Raw genomic sequence first — 23,213 nt, forward strand, 5'->3', positions numbered from 1 at the left:
TGAACAGGCTTGCCCGGTTTAGCAAACAAGAACAGAGAACACTCAGTTCTACATTTTCATTTCAGATCAACAACAAAAAAATTTTTTGTAGAAGTAGGCCTCCTGCAATATTTGGGTAGTTACACTTTAAAAAGTCACTCCTTATTTATCTGAAATTCAAACATAACTGGACAGGCTGGATCTTATCTGGCAACCCTACCTCTGAAGCAATGATATTTAAAAGAAAAATCCCCTTATTTTCCCCTCTTCCCACAGAAGCAGGCCATGGTATAGAATCAGGCAGAATGTTCCACCCACCTTAGAGGCTGCAAACCAGCCTTTTCACACACCTGGTTTCTATTCCCAGCTCATCAAGGGCTCCTCTAAGGACACTTTACCCCAGCAATACCTCTCAATGGATCCCCAGTGAATCCTAGGGGTTTACATAGGATAGGCTTATATCATAGTCAACAAGGAGATAGACAGGTAAGGTCCCACTGCCCTCATGGTGCTGACACTCTAGAGAAGCTGAGAAACTAGAGCATCTCAGGCAGTGGAAAAAAGACCAAATGACTGAGCAGTCAGGGAAGGAAGCTGCAGGGAAGATATTTAGGCTGACAGCCATATGGCTACTGGAGGGAAAATCAATGCTGGCAGAAAGATTTGTATGTGCAAAGGTCCTGTGGCAGAGGAGAGCTTATAGAGTCCAGGAGCAAACTGAAAACTGCTATGGCTGGAAGAGACAGCAGGGAAAGGGAGAGCCTTGTGCAGGGGGAGGCTGGGGCCAGAGGGCTTTCTGAACTAGAAAGGAGTTGGGGTTTATTCTAAGTGTTCAAAAATCCTTGGGGGAGTGTTTTAGAGGGACATGATGGAATTCAGAGTGGTAAGCACAGCCCAGAGAACACACACAGTATCACAGGCTGCCAGAACAGGGCTAGGAGGAGTCAGGTAAGGCGTTTAGGGTGTAAAATCTAAGGAGACTTGTGCTGTCAGAGCCCACCAGCACCCCCCCTCCAAGACCCTGCATGGAAGTCCACACCAGGGAGCACCTGTCCGGGAGAGGCGTCCGCTGCCTCACCCTACAGCAAACCCGCCGGTTATCTGACCAGCCACTGGAGTCGGAGGGCAGACCAGGGAGACAAGAGACAGACTCAGCTTGCAGCAGGTTGCAGGGTCCGTTTCCCACCTGGCTGGGCGCGTCCTGCCCCATCCCCATGAGCACGGGAGTAAACTGGGGCACACCGGGGCCAGGGCGCCTTCTAGGGCACCGTCTCCAGCGTCTGGGGGTCAGCGTTATCAGCCCAACCGCGGGGAGGCAAGGCTGCGGGGGCCTCCTGAAATTTCTAGACCCCTAGCCTCTTGGACTTCTGTTCCCAGGGCCCAGCGGGTCAGGGGGAGCTGGGCGTCTCCCCAGACCACTGCTTCTCTGCCGTCGCCTCACACTGAGGTAGGGGTGCCAAACCTCTGTCTTCGGAGCAGGGAGCTTAGGAACTTTTCTTGAGCCCCTTGGCCAAGCAGCTCTGTGGCCTCGCAGGTCCTTTGACCTTAATCAGCGGTAACTGGAAGCACCTGGCTCCCCGGGCCCTGAGCCGCGACGCGAGGAGGGCCCCCTCTGCTGGCGGCCGTCAGCATCGCAGCCTCGGGGGCGCTCTCGGTGGCGGTCGCCGGCTCCCACCTCGCGAACGCGCAGACCCGGGCGGACCCGCTTCCAGGCGCTTCCAGCCCTCGCCAGAGTCCACCACCATCCCGGAGCGTCTGAGTCTAACTCATCCTGGGAATTCCAGACAGTTCTCATCCCTCGTGCGGCAGCCGAAGGCGGCCACGCGATTCCCTGTTTCCTGATTCTGTCCCCAGCCACGCTCTGCTGTTGTTTCTCACCGGACATGGGTGGACGGCCAGTTCCAACGCGATCTGCAAAGCTCCTAGAGGGAGTCCACTTCTGGAGCAGGTCTTCCTTCTCCCAGCAGTGTCAGGTACAGCCTGAGGCTCCAGGAAATGATCAGAGATTGATGCTGGTTGATGTGAATTTGACGCCCCGGTGGCGCCCGAGTCCCCGGTCTGGCAGGCTATGACCCTAGTCCTTGACCTCTGTGCCATTAAACTTGGTGGGACACGCAGAACTTGCTGCCAGTGCAGGAGGCCCAGACCCATCTGGGCATTCTGATTCAGGGGATGTGGGGGATGGAGGCTGAGACCCTCTTGTTTATCAGCCAGGTGATCCTGGAGGTGAGTACATTAACTGACCTTAAAGAGACACAGTGTAGCTGATTTATACCTATTAGAACACAGGAAGGTGGGTACAGAGGTCAGTCCCTCGTACAGCAAACAAGGGACAAAACTGAAGTCAGTGACTAACCCAAGGCCACACGGCCAGTAAGGAGCAGAGCTGAGATTTAACCCAGCCTGGTGACCTCTGAGCCTGTGCTTCTAAACCCTCACTTCCTATGACCACATGCCTGGGGTGAAGCAAAGTTCCACAGCTGATTGCTATGTTGTGGGGGTTGGGTGGGACCAACCTCCATAGCTCCGGTTCCACCTGCAGGTGTCCTGGGGAAGGGTGGTGGGAGGAGCAGTAAGGAGAGAGCGAGGAACAGTGAACGTTGGGCCTGCAGGGCCTGCGTCCATTTCCTGATCTACACCTGCCAGCTGTGTGACCGTGGGCAAATAGCCTAATGTGAACCTCTGTGTCTTCATCTGTGAACTGGCTATTGAGGGACCACGCGGTTGGGTAAGTGACAGGAGAGGGGAGGTGCAGGGCAAGCCTGGCACGTGACAGTGAATAGTGCCTGTGGTGACAGCCCTGCGCTGAGAGTCGGAGGCTGGCTCAGATCCCAGCTGACACTGAACAGGTATGAACTGAGTGAGTTGCTTGCTTTCAGGCTTACATTTGGTACAAGAGACCCTAGACCTGCCCCATCCATGTCAAGGTTTACTAGAATGAGAGGAACTATGTGTGTGAGGGTATGTGATGGAGCTGAAAAGTAGTCCATTAATGAATTCTGTTGTTATTCCTTATTGCAAGGCTACTTGCAATTACTAAGAAACCATGAATCTTTCTAAGGCCTAATGTGAAGATTAGGTAAGGAGAATAGTCAGGGTCTGCAAGAGTCCTCCTCCTCCAGGAAGCCCTCCTTAATGCCCCAGGTTGCATGAGGAGTCCCACCTCTATGTACCAAAGCACCCAAGGCTGAGCTCGGCACCAGCCCCTTTCCTGTTAAAACTGCGTCCTTTCTCTGCATCTAGTCCCCCGCCCCCTTCCCCACGACCGCTGTGAGTCCTCCCTTAGCCAGGCCTGAGGGAAATTTCTCTCTGGTGGTCCAGCCGAGGGGTCAGCCAAGGTGGAGAAGCCTGTGTGCATAGATTTCACCTCACTGGGAGGTTCCACTGTTTGCTTTCTAGATAAGTTTCTTAAATGAAAAGTCATGTGTGAGGGTTACTTTGTGTCAACTTGAGCAAGCCGTGGGGTGCCTGGATGAAACATTGTTTCTGAGTATGTCTGTGAGGGTGTTTGTGAGTGAGATTAGCACTGGAATCCCTGGACTCTGTAAGGACTCAGTAAAGTAGGTCACCCTCCCTGGTGTAAGTGGGCTCATACAATCAATCCATTGAGGGTTTGAATGGGACAAAAGGCAGAGGAAGGAGAAATTCACCCTTTTGTCCTGACTCACTGCTTGAACTGGGGACATCTCATCTCCTGTGCTTGAACTGGGATTCACACCATCAGCTCTCCAGGTCCTCAGGCTTTGGGAGAGATGCTTGAACTGGGATTCACACCATCAGCTCTCCAGGTCCTCGGGCTTTGGGAGAGATGCTTGAACTGGGATTCACACCATCAGCTCTCCAGGTCCTCAGGCTTTGGGACTAAGAATAAATTACACCAGCAGCTGTCCTGGGTCTCCTGCTTGCAGGTGGTAGATCATAGGATTTCTCAGCCTCCCTAATCCTTTGGGCTCCTGATGCAAAGAACTGACTCATTGGAAAAGACCCTGATGCTGCAAAAGACTGAAGGCAGGAGAAGGGGATGACAGAGGATGAGGTGGTTGGATGGCATCACTGACTCAATGGACATGAATTTGAGCAAGCTCTGAGAGTTGGTGATGGACAGGGAGGTCTGGCATGCTGCAGTCCATGGAGTCGCAAAGAGTTGGACACCACTGAGTGACTGAACTGATCTTGTGAGCCAATTCCCATAGTTAATGGTGTCACACACCCCACTGGTTCTGTTTCTCTAGAAAATTCTAATTTCACATCTTTTTAGAGAAAGTGTTTAAGTGAAAAAAGTGTTTAAGTGAAAAGGCAGAAATCGAGGCTCTTCCTCCTACTCCTCTGCAGTATTGGGGCATGGGCAAAGACCATATGGGGACTGACCTCCTACCATTTACCCACCCCAAACCCAAAATAAGCACCAAACCCAAGATGCTTATCTCTCACCTTACATCAAAATTCCCATCCTCTCAAGGCCCTGTTAAACTCTGCTAGGATGGTTAGCTCTTTGAAAGAATTCATTTGTATTCACACCCATGAAGATGGCAAAAGTTAAAAAGACAATGACAAAGCCTAGGGAGACTGGGGAGAAATTGGAATCCTGATACTGCTGGTGGGAATGTAAAATAATGCAGCCACTTTGCAGAAGTTTGGCAGTTCCTCAAAATGTTAAGTATAGATTTACCATATGACCCACCAATTCCTTCCCAGCAATATACTTAAAAAAAAAAATCCACACAAAAACATTTTTTAGAAATGTTCATAGCAGCATTCTTAATATCCCCAAAGTGGAAATGACACAAAAATCTATCAACCGAAGAATGGATAAATAAAACGTGGCATATCCATACAACGGCGTATTTGGCCACAGAAAGGAATGAAGTCTCAAGACATGCCACAACCTGGATGAACGTTGAGAATAAGCCAAGTGAAAGAAGCTGGTCACAAAGACCACTTTTTGTATGATTCTATTTACATGAAATATTCAGAATAGGTAAATCTGCAGGGAGAGAAAGCAGATTTGTGGTTGCCTGGAGCTAAGGGCTTGGAAATAAGAAAGTGACTGCTATTGGGTGTGAGGTTTCTTTTGGGGGGGGGGTGATAGAAAATATTCTAAAACTGATGATGGTGATGGCTGCACAACTCTGGATATACTAAAAATGATGTATACACATAAACGGATAAATTGTATGGTATGTGAATCTGAGCTCAATGAGGCTGCTTAAAGAAAAGAATATATCTGCAATCACAGGAGGCCTTTTTAGTCTCAGCCATGTGGCTTATTAACTCACTGGCTGGCAGGTGGGAGAGGGCCAGGAATGTAGAGTGAGCTTGCTCATCAGCTGGGGGTATTTCTATGGGGAGCTTCCTGGAAACCTTAGGTTTCTCTCATGGCTAGAATGGAACCTTCGAGGACCCCCCAGCCCACTCCCACCCCTCAGACACAGAGAACTCCAAGTACCAGAACCAAAATGATCACTCCCACGCCTGTTCCTCACAATCTCGCCTCACATTTTTATTGTTAAATTTTCTTCACATGGCAGATAAATTAACTTTCATTGTTAATTTTCTTCACATGTCCTCTTCTGCAATCCAAACCCACGCTTGAAGACCATCACTGACCAGGAAACATCGCTTTTTAAAAAACAAAAAGACCAACCCACCCACCCCCATTTTCATGATTGGAACATTCGTGACAGTTCTCCTGATAGTCTGAGGGTCACAGGCTGACCAGCACGTTTGCACATGCAAAAAAAATGAGTGCCCCAAAGCCCTCCCACCACATTTTCCGGAATTTTCCACCGGCTGAAGGCAACGTTCCAAGCTTTGGGTTCATGGGCCTTCCTCGCTGCTGAAAGGAAAAACAAACCCTCAAGAACTGAGAGGCTGGGGTACAGTTCATGAGTGTCAACATGGAGGGGACAAAATCGTATCATCAGGATAAAGAACGGCCGCAGATTTTCATGCTCATGAGGGTTAATTTTAGGAGTGGGCCAAAGGATTCCAGTTTGTGAGAATTTAAAACAAATCACGGTCTGTAGCTGGGTGGGTGGGAAGAAGGATGGGCACAAGCCAACGATCAGCACTTTTCTGCCCACGTGAGGCTCTCACGAAACTTTCCTCCAGGACCATTATCAGACCCCATGCTGCAGCCAGTCGACGGATTCATTAAATAACACAAGTTATAAAACTTTAAAAATGGGGCATTTACAGTCAGGGACATAAATACGTGCTTTTAAAAGTGTCTACATACATATTTACAGAGTTGCAAGATCAACCATAATAGCCCTGAAAAAAGTCCCTTTTTTTTTTTTTTTTGCATGACCATTCCTACATACTCTAAAGGGTCCCCTCTTTCCACTTTGGGTCTGGCGCATCACCATCAAAAATGGGGCTGAGAAGACAGCGCCAAAGTGGTCTCAGACATCCTTGTCTGGGGTCTGCCCCAAAGGCACAAAACCCAAGACCCTCACTGAACTGGGTCCAAACTCCTAGCTCAGCTCACCCGTTTCTCCGAGACATGGACTGCTCCATCAGAGATGAAGCCAGCTCCATTGTTCCCTGGCAGGCGATGGACAGTCTCCGGAAATCTCTTCCCCCACCCCCACCCCCAAGCTTTTTAATCGTCCAACTTATTTTTCGTTTCCCAGTTTCTGTTTGTTTGTTTCCCTTTTCAGCCTATTTGAGAAGCTCAGACACTACAGATGTTGATGGTCCCACCAAGTGAGGCAAAGAAGTACACGAGGAGCTCACCCCCTGCCCTGACCAGATCCCTTCCCGTCCTCTGCCTCTCCCATGGGAGGAGTCTTATCTATAAATGGAGATCAGGACTTTCTCCCGGACGCACAGGGCCTGACGGATGAGAATGGCAAATCTGGAAATGACTCAAGAGCCAGCGGCTCAGATTGCTCAGGCAGAAAGAAAAGTCTTCCAAGTGCAAGGGCCAAGGGGGATGATCAGCGAGGCTCCGAAGTGTCTACAGGCTACAGATTCCCAGAGACATTAGGGGTGAGGGAAAGCGGGGGTGGGGGAGGTGGTGAGGGGGGCCGTGGAAGATGGGGCAGGAGCAGGGCTGGCCAGAAAGGGAACTTGGCCTCCTCCTGAAGGCCTTGCTTGCACAGGACTGGAGCTGACCCCTGGGGCCAGACCCAAGTCCCCGCCGTGGCAAAAGACAACCGGAGAAGCAAAAAGCAGGATCAAGGAGCTCTTGAAAAATTGCATAGTAGGAGGGGCCCTTCCCAACAGGAAGGCTGAGCTGCAGGTCACAGCCTGGGGATAGCACCTGAGTGTCATCCTCAGTGCCGAAGTGACCTACCCTCCAGCCTCCCTGGGGTTCAGGACCCTCGTCTGAAGACCACAGGCACACACATACGCACACACACACACACTCCTTCTCTCTCGCAGGCTCATGGATCTGGAATAGGTCGGTACTTCCTGCAGGGCGGAAGGCCAGTCCCTTTGGCTTCACTGACTCCAGGTCACTTCAGGTGCTGAGGAGAAAAAGAGAAGAGAAATAACAATGACGGCTATGTATTCAAGTGCCTACCTCTTTGAGCATGGTCCCTCTACTGAATTTTTCTAGTTGAATTAATTTCGGAAGTATACCACCTGTACAGAAAGAACGCGGCTTGATGAACTGTTAGTGAACACACCCGTGTGACCAGCACCCAGATGGAGAAACAGAACATGACCAAACTCCCACCAGCCCCACCCAGGCACCTCTTGAGGATACCCACCCACCCTCACCCCCTAGAATAACCACTCTCCTGACCTAATTACCATAGACGGCTTTCACCTGTTTTTATTTACTTATGTTGGCTATTTATTTCTTCACTTATTTTTGAGTCTTCAGCGCTGCAAGCGGGCTTCCTCTAGTTGCAGGGAGCAGGGCCTACTCTCCAGTTGCCGTGTGCAGGCTCCTCATTGCGGCGGCTTCTCTCGTTGAGGAGCCTGGGCTTAGTCGACCCTCAGCATGTGGAATCTTCGGGGACCAGGGATCAAACCCATTTCCCCTGAATCGGCACTTGGATTCTTAACCACTGGGCCACCAGGGAAGCCATAACCCATTTTTTGACTTAAATAAATGGAATCAATTGGGACATGTGCCTTTTGGGTCTGGCTCCCGCATAGTGTTTTGGAGATGCACCCACCGGAGGATGCACACACTCATCGAGCATGTGGCCCTGGTTCTTTCAGTCTATGCTATGGGTTCTAGTACAAGGTCAGGCCACTTTCGTCTGCCTAGTCCACTGCCCATGCACAGATGGGTGGTTTCTAGTCTGGGGCCATCATGAGTAATGTTGCTAGAACATTCTTACATGTGTCTAGAAGACATGTATGGTGCACATGTGTACGTATTTATACCAAGAGGAAATGCTGGGCAGTAGGGTGTACATATATAACATATGAACATAGGGTATACATGTGTATACACTTTGCTGAATGTACCCCTAGCAATATAACTGCTGGGCCCTGGGGAAGGCATAGGTACAGCATCCACAGATACTGCCAGACAGTTTTCCAAAGTAATTACATTGTCACTTCATTCATGCTAATACACTAAACAACCCTGGTGGCAGGTGACACAGATCCCCATTTCAATGGAAGAGACAGGCTCAGAGAGGAGAAGGAACCTTTACAAGGTCAGTCTGATGAACAGAGATAGGGCCAAGCCCCGTCCCGAGCCTGTGTGTGCCCTGTGTCCTGAGGGAGTGGCTTACGCCTCATCCTGCCTCCAAGAAGACCCTGGTTACGGTACTTGGCACAGAAAGCCAGGCCCACGAGTGACTGTTTAATGACGTTTGTTGCCCAGGGTTAACTATGAGCCTGGAGTTGGGCTAGGCCAAGTTCAGGGGCTCAGGTCTCTCATCCAGTGGGACTGGTCATTATTTACTATTACTACTACAGGTACTATCTACTATTGCTATTACTACTACTACTACTAATATAATCATTCAGTGAAAAGAATAATAATTACATCACTGATTTGTGGGAGACTTACTACATACCAGGCATACGAAGAGCTTTTCACGCGCTAACCTTTGCAGGCCTGACAATATAATCGTGAGAGGGGTATGCTCATCCCTTGCTATCCACAGGGGATTGGCTTCAGCACCCCCATTGATGTGTGGCGTGGTTAGTCGTGTCCAACTCTTTGAGAACCTATGGACTGTAGCCCACCAGTCTCCTCTGTCCATGGGATTCTCCAGGCAAGAATACTGGAATTGATTGCCATTCCCTCCTCCAGGGGATCTTCCTGACCCAGGGATTGAACCCATGTCTCGTGCATCTCCTGCATTGGCAGGTGGGTTCTTTACCACTGAGCCACCTGGGAAGCCCTCAGAACCCCCAAGGATACCAAAATCCACAGATGCTCAAGTCCCTTATATATAGTGGTGTAGTGTGGAATTTCATTAACCCAATTTACAGATGGGCAAATTGAAACAAGGAGAAGTGAAGTACCTGCCAGGATTATTGGAATGGTGATTCAACTCCATGAAGTGTGCTCCTATGTCAATTTCAACTCCCCGCAACCTCAGACCCTCTGACAGGGCTGTAAACAGAGCTGCTCCTGGTGGAGCTAGGTGCCTTAGAGAGAGGGAGCCTCCTTCCGGGTGGAGGCCGGCATGAGCCCTGCACATCGGAGCAGGAGCAGCAGGAGGAAAGGAAGGCAGGCCAGTGTGCAGCAGCCTGCATTCCCCTCTGGCCAGGTGTGGCTCTTTTATGTGAGTTTCCTGTGGGTTGTCAAGTGGGATCCATACAAGAAGCCATCTTGCTAGCCCCCGACCTGAAAGGTAGCCCCCTCCAGGGAGGAGACCCCAGCAGCAGACTGGACACCTGGGACTGGAGCTGAAGGACAGCTGGCCAAGGCTATGCCAGAGGGAAGTTCCCCTCTCACAGAGACCCTCCACCATCCATTCCCAGGACCCCACAGGAGGGCCAGCATCAGGAAGCCTGCCCCAAGGCCAGCCAGTCTTAGCTAAAGGAGCAGTGACAGCCAAGAGGAGCATCATGTGTTGACAAGTGAGACAAGTGAGAGGTGCCAGTCCCTGTCCCAGACAGCCGCTCCTAGTCCCTGCCCTGGACAGCCAGCCCCTCCTAGACCCTCGGGCACAAGTCTGGCTGGTGCCTAGGACTAGAAACAGACAGAGGTGAAATAGGGTATACAGTGGGAGTTTCACGCTGGACTGGGCAATGTGGCACTTTGCTACACGTAAAAGTGAAAGTGCAGGGCTTTGCCTGAGACATCAGGACACGAAGAGGAGGCAGTGGAAGGCAGGTGCTGGAGAAAAGCCAGGCTGCTCTGTGTTGGCCCCTCACTTGGGTCAGGCTGTCCAGTAGGCTGGTCACAGAGCCTCTACCCAGGTGAGGGCAGGAGGATGAACGGCAGTCCCGGGCACGCTGAGGACATCATTTTCCTCAGGACAAAGTCCAGGGCATGTACACGGCACGGACCACAAAGTCCATGGTCCATCTGGGCATCAGAAGACTGACCCCAGGGCTGCCACTTGCCCCTCTGTCTCAGCTTCCCCCCTCGATAAATAGAGGGAGCTGGCCTATACATCCCTTCTTGTACTAAAATCCTTTGCCATGGCATCTCAAAACATCATTCTGGAACTGTGTTAAATACACAGTTGTGTATTAACAGTTGTGGACTGCATTGTGCCCCCACTCCAATATCCACCACCTGCCCACTATTGTACTCCCACTCCCAATGTGATGGCATTTGGAGGTGGGGCCTCTGGGAGGTGATTAGGTTTAGATGAGGTCATGAGGGTGGGGCCTTCATGATGGGATTAGTGCCCTTGTAAGAAAAGATGCCAGGGCTTCTTCCCTCTGCCATGTGAGAACACAGCCAGAAAGTAGCATCTGCAGGCCAGGAAGAGAGGTCTCATCAGAGCCTGATGATTCTGGTACCCCTATTTTGGCCTTCCAGCCCCAGAAGTGTGAGAAGTAAATATCTATTGCTTAAGCTCCCTAGTCTGTGGTATTTTGCTATGGTAGCCCAAGCAAACTAAGACAAATAGTTAAGTAAGATTTTTTTTAAGTTATTTTTTAAGTGGGCAAAGACCTAAACAGGCATTTCTCCAAAGACATACAGATGGCTAATAAACACATGAAAAGATGCTCAACACCTCTCATTATTAGAGAAATGCAAATCAAAACTACAATGAGATATCACCTCACACAGCTCAGAGTGGCCATCCTCAGAAAATCCACAAACAACAGTGCTGGAGAGAGTGTGGAGAAAAGGGAACCCTCTTGCACTGTTGGTGGGAATGTAAACTGATACAGCCACTATGGAAGACAGTATGGAGATTCCTTTCAAAAACTAGGAATAAAGCTATCATAACAACCCAGCAATCCCACTACTAGGTATATATATACCAGAGGAAACCAAAATTGAAAAAGATACTTGTGTCCCTTTGTTCACTGCAGCACTATTGACAATAGTTAGGACACGGAAGCAACCTAGATGTCCATCAACAGATGAATGGATAAAGAAGCTGTGGTATATACATACAATGGAATATTAGTCTTAAAAAGGAACACATTTGAGTCAGTTCTAATAAGGTGGATGAACCTAGAGCCTATTAAACAGCGTGAAGTAAGTCAGAAAGAGAAAAATATTGTACATTAACGCATATGTATGGAATCTAGAAAGATGGTCCTGATGAACCTATTTTCAGGGCAGCAATGGAGATGCAGACAGAGAGAACTGACTTATAGACACAGGAGGGAGAGAGGAAGGAGAGGGTGGTACAAACAGAAACAGTAGCATGGAAACATATACACTGCTGCTGCTGCTGCTGCTGCTGCTGCTGCTGCTGCTGCTGCTGCTGCTGCTGCTGCTGCTGCTAAGTCGCTTCAGTCATGTCCAACTCTGTGCGACCCCATAGACGGCAGCCCACCAGGCTCCTCCATCCCTGGGATTCTCCAGGCAAGAACACTGGAGTGGGTTGCCATTTCCTTCTCCAATGCATGAAAGTGAAAAATGAAAGTGAAGTCGCTCAGTCATGTCCAACTCTTCATGACCCCATGGACTGCAGCCTACCAGGCTCCTCCGTCCATGGGATTTTCCAAGCAAGAGTATTGGAGTGGGGTGCGGTTGCTTTCTCCGAACATATACACTACCATGTGTAAAATGGATAGCCAATGGGAATTTGTTGTATGATTCAAGGAACCCAAACCAGGACTCTTAACAACCTAAAGGGGTGGGAAGAGGTGGGAGGTGGAAGGGAGATTTAAGGAGGGGACATAGGTGTGCCTAGGATTGATTCATGCTGAAATATGGCAGAAATCAAGGCAATATTGTAAAGCAATTATCCTTCAATTAAAAATAAAATTTTTAAAATAATAAGTTATACATACTTATTATTGTTGCTACTTAGTTGCTAAGTCATGTCTGGCTTTGCGACCCCATGCACTGTAGCCCACCAGGCTCCTCAGTCCATGGGATTTCCCAGGCAAGAATACTGGAGTGGGTTATCACTTCCTTCTCCAGGGAATCTTCCTGACATACTTATTTAAAAATTTAAAACAGAAAACGTCTAAAATTAGGGAAAAAATTAAATAAGATTTTAAGGAGCAAGGTTCAGTCCCTTTGAAATTAAACTATTGAGTTCTGAGCATTCACTGTTGGTGAGTAAACAGAAGGAGCTGTGAGCTGCAGAGGCAAATAAAATTGGGCTTCTAGGCGTCCAAGCACCCAGCTTGGGAAGCTGCACTCATTTGAAACTAAGTGGAAAAGAACATGCCTGTCTAGGGTCGCATACGGGCCCCGGGGGAGGGCCCGAACCTGCAAGGCCTGCTTAAGGCTGAGACTGCAGTAGCCGACTGAAACGCCCTAGTCTGTGCAGAAATCACCCCAGCCGCACCTGACCCTCCCTCCGGCTGCAAAGAACACCTTCTCTGAGCTGAAAGCCACTTTCAGCCAGCCCACCAGCATGAAAGTCCACACAGCTGCCACAGGGGTGATCCCAGGACACACGTGGGACCAGAGTGGGAACTGCTCAGTCCGCACTGCCTGCCTGTTCTCCAGAACACTCTAGCCAAACCTCTCCTCTCGGGGCCCCATTCTTCCCTCTGTAAAGCGGGTGTGAGGATGGTGTCCTGGGCCACCCAGTCCTGAGCAGCATCCATCGCACCGTTGCTCCACTGCACTCCTGACTCAACTCAACTCCCATCTCAGGAGCTGGGTCCCAAGAGGCAGGCTCAGTGTCAGCTCTGCAGACAGGCTCTCAGGGGGAAGTGGGTTTTACATCCGGTCCCCTTCTGAATGAACTCCCAGAGAAATAAGGCCAGAAATTCCACCTGCTGAGGGAGGGAGAAGGGAGCGAGCCATGGGGAGAGGAGAGGCGGAGGGAGGAAGGCTCAGCACAGAAGACCCCAGAGCTTCAAAACTCAGCCCCTCTTGCCTTAAACAACTGCATTCTCATTCCAAACAACCCTGGCCACATTAGGCAGGCATCCCCGAACCTGAGTGTGTCCCAGAACTTCAGGGCCACCTGCTAATGCAGATTCCCAGGCCCTGCTCACCAGAGCGCTCATTTAATGAATTGGAGTGGTACCCTGGGGACTGTATTTTTAACCAGTGCCCCAATCATTTGGGCTTCCTGGGTGGTGCTAGTGGTAAAGAACCTGCTTGCCAATGCAGGAGACTTATGAGACATGGGTTCGATCCTCGGGTCAGCAAGATCCCCTGGAGGAGGGCATGGCAATGCACTCCAGTATTCTTGCCTGGAAAAATCCCATGGACAGAGGAGCCTGGCTGGGGTAAGGTCCATAGGGTTGCAAAGAGTCAGACATGACTGAAGCGACAGCATACTCGCCCCAGTCGTACTTGAAATGCTGGTCTTGGGACACAATGGAAGAAGATATGCCATGTCACCAGCAGAGAAACCCAAGCCAGCTCGAGGTCAGTAGCAAAGCACAGCCCCTCAAGAGGAAAAGTCCAGCTTCCATGAATGAATTCAGGTTTCATCATCAGAAAATCTAGACGGAGGCTTCTGGTTCAACATAAATCTCAGTTTTATATATTATGAACTAATATTACTTCCACTTTCAAAAACATGATGGAATAGCCTTTTCTGGGCTGAAAGTCACTGAAGGTTTCAAGTGTTGAATACGATCACTAATACTTAGACTTACCTGGTGTTTATTCTGTGCCAGGCAAGGTTCTAAGTGCCTTCATACATTTGACACTTGCAATTCTCACAATCCTATGAAATAGGTACTATTGTCATCCCCATTTTATAGATGTGGAAACTGAGGCTCAGAGAGAGAGTAGCATGCTGAGGTCCCACAGCCCATAAGCGACAGAACTGGGATTGAACCAGGTGGTCCAGGGTCCACACTCTCACCCAGTCCCAGTAGGAAGGCCTCCTGCCCCACTGAGCACACAGCACAGTGCTCCAAGAGTCATCACGCCCATCCCCCTATCTCCTGCCCAGCCCACCCCCAAGCCCCGCCCCCAGCCCCTAGAGCCCCAGGAGGCTGCCCCACCCTCTGAGTACCTGTCGGGGAGCAGGCAAAGCACCTACTCTTTGAAGAGGGATCCCTGGAGCTGGGCTGCAGCTGTGGCCTTGACATTCCTATACTGTCTGGTGATGTACGGGGCGGCTGGCGGAGGACATCGGGATGCCAGGCGGAGACTGTAGCTGTGCGGGGAGAGGAATAACACACAGCGTCACCAGGGGCCCAGCCCAAGTGGGTGTCCCAGGCAGCACCTGGAGGGCCTTGGTGCTAATGCCCTCTCTGGGCACCTTCAGGCCAATGGGAGGTGAGCTTTAACAACCACTATGCTCCATCTACCCGCTTCCCTCCACTGGGAGGCATGGGCTGGGAGAAGCATCTAACTGCCAGGTTCTGAGATACTGCACAGGGTAGGCCCACCCTGAGGACCCCCACTGGATGGGCAGGTGAGCCAGGAATGGACACTTGCTGTGCAGATGGCAGCTTGACCACTTCCCCACCTGTTTCATGGGCATTGCTCTCCCCGCAAAAAGCATCTGGGTATCCTTTGGTACCAAGCTACAACCATTGCCTGCAGAAAGGAGAGGAGGGAGGGCTGGGTCCCCTCCAGGCCATTAACTCTGCACCTGGCAGCCATCCCAGTCTCACTGTGCCAAGAACGTTTGTGTCAGGAGTCTCAGAGGGGATGTAAACCAGGATCCCTTGACACCGTTTGGTCCTATCTGCTTACAGCCCTTCAAATAGGGTTTCTTTTTCAGGAAAGCATTATTATTATTATTATTATTTTAAATAGCTAATGCAGAGACTTCCCTGGTGGCCCAGTAGGTAAGACTCTGCTTCCACTGCAGGGGGCACCGGTTCAATCCCTGGCTGGGAAACTAAGATCCTTCATGCTATGTGGCATGACCAAAACAACTAATAATAATAAAAATAAAAACCCGAATACTCTATTGAAAAAAAAAAGGTAACCAAGACCATTATTCCTCCCCTTTCTTCATCCACCTAACTCATACTCATCTTCCAAATCCTAGCTGGAATACCACCTCCCCCAGGAAGCCTTCCTTCCCTAATTCTTGGATGAGATGTCCGTCTCGTGGGTTCCCACCGCCCCTCCTATTTTTTCATCACAGCACTTGTTATACTGAGTCACAGTCACAGAATCATGTGTCAGATTCCCTCAGGAGCTACGCAGTCTCACGGTCAGGGCCCTTGTCTTGTTCATTGCTGCATCCTCAGTTTAGGATGCTAAAACACAAAAACAAATATTTGTTGAACAAGAGCTACACAAGGACTTCCCTGATGGTCCAGTGGTTAAGAATCCACTTGCCAATGCAGGGGACATGGGTTTGATCCCTGGTTCGGGAAGATCCCACAGACCACAAGGCAATTCAACTGGTGAGCCACAACTACTGAGCCCACGTGCCTAGAGCCTGTGCTCCACAAGGGAAGCCATTGCAATGAGAAGCCTGCGCACCTCAACAAAGAGTAGCCCCTTATCCGCTGCAACTAGAGAAAGCCTGTGTGCAGCAATGAAGACTCGGTGCAGCCAAAAAAAGAACGACACATGCGATGCCCAGAATTGTGCTGTTTTACGTGTATCGAGTGTCTTACTCTTCATACATGGGGGATACTCTATTAACTCTCATTTACAGATGGGTAAATGGAGGCACAGAGTGGTCAAGTAACTTGTTCTGGGTCCCAAGTCTGCCTCTCTGGGTAGAAGAATGGAAGTGAGGTGGGTGTGCTGTTCTCTTCCAGGCATTGGCCAAGGCCCGCTCTGCTGGACAGGGCCGAGCTAGGAATGAGGTCCATCTCAAAGGTGAAACATCAGGGTTTCGATTAGAGGTTCTCAGCCAGGGCACAGATTTGGCAATGTCTGGAGACCTTTGGGGTCGTCACATCTGAGGGCAGGGATACTGCCATCCAGCATCTGGTAGGCAGGGCCAGGGATGCTAAACTAAACATCCTAAAATGCACAGGATGCCCCCACAACAATTGATCTGCTCAGATATTAAAAGCACCACGATCTGTCAAGAATGCATACTCACTCTCTCAGTCATGTCCAACTCTGTATGACCCCATGGACTGTAGCCCACCAGGCTCATCTGTCCATGGGATTTTCCCAGGCAAGAATAGTGGAGTGGGTTGCCATTTCCTCCTCCAGGGGTGCTTCCCGACCCAGAGATCAAACTGGGGTCTCCTGTGTCTCCTGCATTGGCAGGCAGGTTCTTTACCACTGAGCCACCTGTGAAGCTCTCCCAGAATAGAAGAACGTATAAACAGCCCAACAAAGAAGTTGTCTGAGGAAGACTTCTGTCCCTTCCACAAACCAGACCCCCTCTGAGGACCAAGCTTACAGGTGTGGCTCAGGGCTGCCCCTGTTTCAACTCCTCCCCTGCACTGTGCCATCCGGCCTGAGCGAGATTTAAGGCAGAAAACAGAGACTCCATGCTCAGCAGCAAGCCTGTGCCCCAGATAGACCAAAAGGTCCATGAGGGGGCTTGTGGAGGGCACCCCAGGGTGACAAGACCCCTCGGCCAGCTGACCCAGTGCTGGGAAGGGACAGTCAGCTGCCAGGCTGCCCGGAAACACGGATGACCTGCAGAACCTTGTCCAGCCAAAGAATAAGGGACAGTCTTGGCACGTGGCAGGTACCCCACGCTGTCCCTTCTCTGGGGCAATGTCTCCAGAGGAACAGAGCAGGACAAATGGCAGCTTTGGGGACAACAGGCTAGCATCCTCAATTTGCAGTTCCTTCTTCTCACTGTCACCATCATCACACATCTATCAAACATTCAGAAACCTAACCAGTCAGGGACTTCCCTGGTGGTCCGCTGGTTAAGAATCTGCACACCAGAGCCCCCTGAAGCTGCCCCCGGGCCCGTGACATCAGATCTCTGAGGTGGCCTCAGGCAAGCAGCGTCTTTTAAGATCCACAGGGGTCTCAATGGGGCTGGGGGGTGGGCTGGGTACCAGGGCCCTGCAGATGGTCCGGAGCTGGCCCCCTGAGTTCTCAGCCCACACAACCCTCACCTCCAAGGGTGGCTCCATGTTATCTATGAGATAGTGGTGAGTGCGGGTCTAGGGCTACAGAAACGGGCTGGGTCTGCTCATCACTGCAGCCTTAACACCTAGTTCTGAGTGTATGGACAGCAGACCCTCAAAACATACTGAATGAAGGAGTGAGTGTGACTTAGAACTTCCGGTCGCCAGGGGGAAGGGACAGTTAGGGAGTTTTGGATCGACATGTACACAATGCTATATTTAAAATGGACAGCTACAAGGATCTACGGCACAGCACATAGAACTCTCTCAATGTTATGTGGCAGCCTGGATGGAAGGAGAGTTTGGGGGACAATGGCTACATGTCTATGTATGGTTGAGTCCATCTACTGTGTACCACAGCATTGCTAATTGGCTATACCCTGATACAAAATTAAAAAGTTAAAAAAAAAACAAAGCAGTGAGTGATCCTAGACCCTAGACATCCCCCACACAGGCATTTCAGACACAGAAATCTGTGCACATTCAGTGCAGAAGCCAGAACCCTGGTTAGTGGGCCCCTCGAGCATCCCGCCTCAGAACCTTGTAAGATGGGTGATGCTCATCATCCGGAACCCAAGGCACCCAGAAAGGGCAGGATGACCACTTCTTTGCTGTCAGAACCACCCCTTCCCTGGGCTGAAGGCACTGGAAGGGCAGGGTTGCCCCGTTTGGCTCTTGACGGTGTCATTTCTTTTTCCAGTGGTCCATTCCTGCAGACCCTCCCAGAACGCTTCCTCCAGCAGTAACGGGGCTCTCCGTCTCTCCTCCAAGTTCTTGTTCAAGGGCCTCCTTCTCATTGCACCTCCTTCCCAAACACTCTATTTGAACTGCTCTGCTCTGACACTCCAAGCCTCCAGTCCATTTTTCTTTCTTTACTGTATTCACCACACCAACATGCTTGGTGTCTAACTGCCATTTGCTTTCTGGCTCCATTGCAGGCGTTTTGTTCCTGATGGACCCACATCTAAACCTGTGCCTAGCACACAGTAGGGGGCCTTTCATTCTTTGCTGGATGGATGGCATGTCTGCTACCTGCTAAGTGTTTTGCCAAGAAAGCTCTGGTAAATGGTGTACACTGAGGTCTTCACCTGGTCATGGTCTATGTGTGACTCAGTGATGCCTAAAGAGGAAAGCACTTGTTTCCAGAGGGAGACTGATGCCACGTGCGAGGTGGCTGCGACATGTTCTCTCTCAAGCCCCAGTGGCTTCTGGTGAAGGAGGCAGCAGATACCCTGAACCACACACGAGAAACAGAAAGAGCAGGAGGGAAGACCAGGGTCAGGAAGAAGATGAGGAAAGGTGATGTGGAAAAGGGCCCAAAGCAGGTCCCAAGCAGAGGGAGTGGTGCAAGGACATCATGACGATCTAACAGGGTTGTCTGTCCGCATGGGGTGTCTGCACGAGCTGATGATTCACAGGCGAAGGAGGGCAGCACCTTAGCTGGTCTTCCTAGAGCTTGAACTCGCTGGGCTCTGGGGACCTGGGGAGAAGGTGATGTCAAGGAGTAGGGCCCATACCTGATCTCTCATCTGGGGGCAGAGGGAAATGAAGGAGCAACAACAGAAACCAAGGCGTGCCTAATGAAAATGAGCTAAAGCTGCCAATCACTGAACAGATCACTTAAGGACATGAAAAGGCAATTCACAGAGAAGTCCAGAGCTGATGAATATGCAAAGATGCCCGGATGCCCTGCAACTGTCCAGGAAGAGTAGTTAACACAAGAGGCCACCTTCCCAGGTCAGACTGGGGACAGGTGCCATATGGGTGGTGCCTGCTGGTGAGGGAAGGTGAGAAGGATGAGGGCTGCCCCCAGATTCCCTGATACCCGGGGAGGCTGAGCCCACCTGCCCCCATCTCCCGAGAGCATCTCCTCACTCGGCCGGAAGGTCAGAGAGGGAAGAGGGAGCGGACGGGAGGATCTTATAGGCCTGGGTAAGTTGGGAGCCAGACTATCCCTCTGGACAGCAAGTGACGTGACCCAGTGTGGCCACTGTGTTGGACACAGAAGGATAAGGAAGAACAGAGCTGGGAGACCAGTTAGTCCAGCAAGATGGTGGCCAAGGACATTGAGAAGTGAGCAGTGGATCTGGGTTACATTTTGGAGCTGGATGTGGGGGATGGGGCACGTGGATGAGAGTCTAAACAAATTCCAGGGTGGGTAGTTTGTTTAACTGAAAAGGGGAAGACAAGAGAAAACTTGGTCGGGAGCAATGTTTTGAAAGGATCACCTTTGCTACGTTCACTAGACACCCAAAGAAGACCTCAAAGAGGGTGAGTTAAATGAAATTAATGACCTTGGGGTGGGTCAGCATTTAGGTGGATTGGACAGGCTCAGGGGAGGGGAGAGCCATCCCCTCTCTAGACAAATTCCAGGGTAGGGATGCAGGGACTCAGGATGGGATGTGAAGGAGCAGGGGATGACCGTCAGAGTGGTGTCCAAGTCAACACGTATTTCAAGGAGGAAGAAGAATAAAAGGTGTCCAACTCTACCGACGTGTCAAGGAAGATAGAGAACCGATCGCGACATTTGTTGCCCAGAGGCTGCGGGTAACCTTAATAACAGCAGCTTCCAGGACATGGTGGAGACAAATACCTGAGAGAAGTGAGCTCAAGAGAGATGGGGAGGAGAGGAACTGAGGCAGGGGCCCAGAGTCCCACCAAGGAGTTTCCAGGTCAAGGGAGAGGCTGCCAGTTCCGGGACAGCCTCTCCGGATCTCTGGGATCCCCACCGTGCTCCCCACCAGGCTGCCTGGGCCTTCTGAGCAGAGATCCCTGCCTGCATCCCCCTGTTTGCCTCTTCCGCCTGCATGAGTCAGGTCAGGAGGGATCTCTCAGGACACAACCCCCAGAGCTGGCTGGCCACGCAGCCGCCGCGGAGTCTTACATAACCCTCCGTAAATTCTCAGAGAGTGATTCATCTCAAGTCAGCGTCTGACGTTCAGCACTTTTGCAGGCAGCGAGGGACAGGCAAAGGGTGTGCGAGCCGATGCCCAGGTGAGATAAGCTGAGATGACGTTGACATTCCCTGGAGGTGGGGGAAGCCTCAATAGATGGGAGCCGAGGGAGCCACTACCGGCTTCCTGGTACCCACCACTTCCGGGAATGGTTAGCATCCGAAGCAGGCTCCACCTTCCGCTCCAGGGAGGCCCCGCCCACTCGAATGGGACCGCCCCCAGCTTGAGAGTCAAGGGTGGGAGTAGAGGAACAGTCCTGGGATGCCGGAGCCTGAACTTCAGTCCTTGAACCACCACCCAAAACTTGCTATGTGACCTCTGGAAATGCCTCTACCTCTGTGAACCATGGTAGTCTTGCTTGTAAAATGAGGATGTCAAACAAGGGGAAAAGGTAATTGTGTATTTACTGACTGCCTACTATGCCCTGGTCTTCTCCAGGAGCATAAAGTCTCTTGGACTGCACGGAGATCAAACCAGTCAATCCTAAAGAAAATCAGTCCTGAATATTCACTGGAAGGACTGACTGATGCTGAAGCTGAAGCTCTAATACTCTGGCCACCTGACATGAAGAACTGACTCATTGGAAAAGACCCTGATGTTGGGAAAGATGGAAGGCAGGAGGAAATGACAGAGGACAAAGTGGCTGGATGGCATCACCGACTCAATGGACATGAGTTTAAACAAGCTCCAGGAGATGGTGAAGGACAGGGAAGCCTGGCCTGCTGCAGTCCATGGGGTAGCAGAGTCGGACATGACTGGGCGGCTGAACGACAACAACTATGCCCCAGGAGTTACTGTAGGGTCTTCATTCTCGGATGGTATGGTGATGACCTGCATCTCAGAGAGGAGGAGACAGAGGCTCGAGAGAGGTGAGGAGGCCCCACGAACATGCTCTCTCGGCCAAAAGGGGTACAGTCAAGCTCTTATGCCAAGACCACCTGACACCAAAGCTTGGGCCCCTTTCCAGACACAGTCCTTGTAGTGACAGGGGTCAAAGAGCTCTTTTCAGTATTCCAAAGGGCCTGAAGGAGTGACCCTCTGCACACTGAACAGCCACGTGGCCACCCACAAAGCCAGAAGGCCGCTCTGGGTGGAATCCTGTCAGCTCAGAGGAGCCCTGGCAGCGGGTCTCAGACTCCAATACTGGAGACAAGAAAACAGTCTTGGTGCCTGCCCCTCTCCTCAGTCTTACGGATTCTGATTTAGCTGGTCTGGAGTGCAGGCACGGAGTTTAAAAGCCAGTTGTTGAGAGCCTCAGTCTGAATCCATCTATTCAAAGTGTGGTCCTCAGACCAGCATCAGTAGTCTCTGGGAGCTTGTTAGAAAGACAGCTACTCAGCCCTCATCTGACCTTCTGAGTCAGAATCTAGACTAAAAAAAAATTATTTATTTTGGCCACGCTGCTCGGCCTGTGGGATCTTAGTTCCCTGACCAGGGATGGAACCTGTGCCCTCTGCTGTGGAAATGCAGAGTCTTAACCACTGGACTGCTAGGGAAGTCCCAGAACCTACATTTTTAATAAGATCCCTGGAAAGGCACCTGTGTGCTGAAACTGGGGGAGCATGGGGCTGGGGGAAACCCCTGCAGGCGGCGTGCTCGGTGGTGGTCTAGTTCTGAAATCTGGGGCAGGACCCGGTGCTGAGGGCACAGTTGCAAAGGAGCAACTCCTTGTAGGTCACAGAGAGGTGCAAATAGGATGGAAAGAGGGAAAGTCAGGAAGGCAGGCAGGATTCTCAGAGATCTGACCCCAGAACTGAAGTCTGCCTCTCCACAGGCAGCTCCCCTCCCTCTCATCAGCCCTGAGGGTGGCCATGGGCTGGGGCTGGCTCCAAAAGACCACGCCTGGGTCTTGAGGCTTTTAAGCCAGGTTCTTGGGTCTTCAGGCTTCTCTGGTGAAGAACTGCCTGCAATTCAGGAGACCCAGGTTTGATTCCTGGGTCAGGAAGATCCCCTGGAGAAGGAAATGGCAACCCACTCCAGTATTCTTACCTGGGAAATCCCATGGACAGAGGAGCCTGGCAAGCTACGGTCCATGGGGTCACAAAGAGTTGGATACGACTGGGCAACTGACACTCGCGCTTCATTTTCTTAGATCTGCAGAGGCCGTATGTTCCCCAACCCTGCTGGACTTTAACTCCAAACACCAAGCACATGACAGCTCATAACACAAGCCGGTCAATAGGAGGCTGGTCCAGCCAGCAATGGCCCCTGCCAAAGGAAGTTTCCTGGCTCTGAGATCCTGGCTGTGGCTGCCTCTGGTCCTGCCAGGATAGGCGAAGGGCAGGGGATCCCAGAGGCCAAGTCAGCAGCCCATCACTCTCAGATGAGGACAATGAACCAGAGCAAGATGGTAGCCTGTTCAAGGTCATACAGCAAGCTCTTCTTGGGAAGGAGTGAGGGGGCATGCCTGGTAGCACTGCTTTGTAGGGGACAATGAGGAAGGGCAGCATGAGGCCCTGATGGACTTGGGCAAAAGCAACCGTGGGGGCAGGCGGCCTCCTCGGCATGGCCCAGATGAGGGCATTCCCAGCTTTGTCATTGCCTCCACCCACCTGCTGCCCCCTGGGGACTCAATCATGGACAGTACAGAGAGTCTGTGCACTTCTCACCCACCTTCCCACCTGCCACCAGGAGGTGTTCAGAGACGGTTCCCTAAACGATAAAAGCAGACCAGGAGCTGGCTCCCCATGCAGTCCAACCCTAACTGGGCCTGGTTGTGTCACTCCAAGACCCAATCATCAAAGGCAGTGTCTTCCCAGAAGGTTGCTCTCACCA

General features: G+C 51.1%; 1 protein-coding gene across 5 annotated transcripts in view; it reads right to left on the bottom strand.

Annotated features, from left to right (window-relative positions):
- The window catches only part of PRDM2 (PR/SET domain 2), a 131,973-nt gene continuing 114,214 nt past the window's right edge, over positions 5,455-23,213 (bottom strand). For 2 of the 5 annotated variants that reach the window (XM_018060600.1, XM_018060605.1), the window contains 2 exons: positions 14,508-14,624; positions 5,455-7,454 (listed from right to left, as the gene is read on the bottom strand). In XM_018060600.1, coding sequence (XP_017916089.1) covers positions 7,448-7,454; positions 14,508-14,624 — 124 coding nt within the window. In that variant the 3' untranslated portion in view covers positions 5,455-7,447. Of the gene's footprint in view, positions 7,455-14,480; positions 14,625-23,213 lie in introns of those variants that run through there. The other 3 variants (XM_018060601.1, XM_018060604.1, XM_018060603.1) reach the window with 3 other exon arrangements.

This window comes from Capra hircus, chromosome 16, assembly GCF_001704415.2.
Source record: "Capra hircus breed San Clemente chromosome 16, ASM170441v1, whole genome shotgun sequence".
Taxonomy (NCBI): Eukaryota; Metazoa; Chordata; class Mammalia; order Artiodactyla; family Bovidae; genus Capra; species Capra hircus.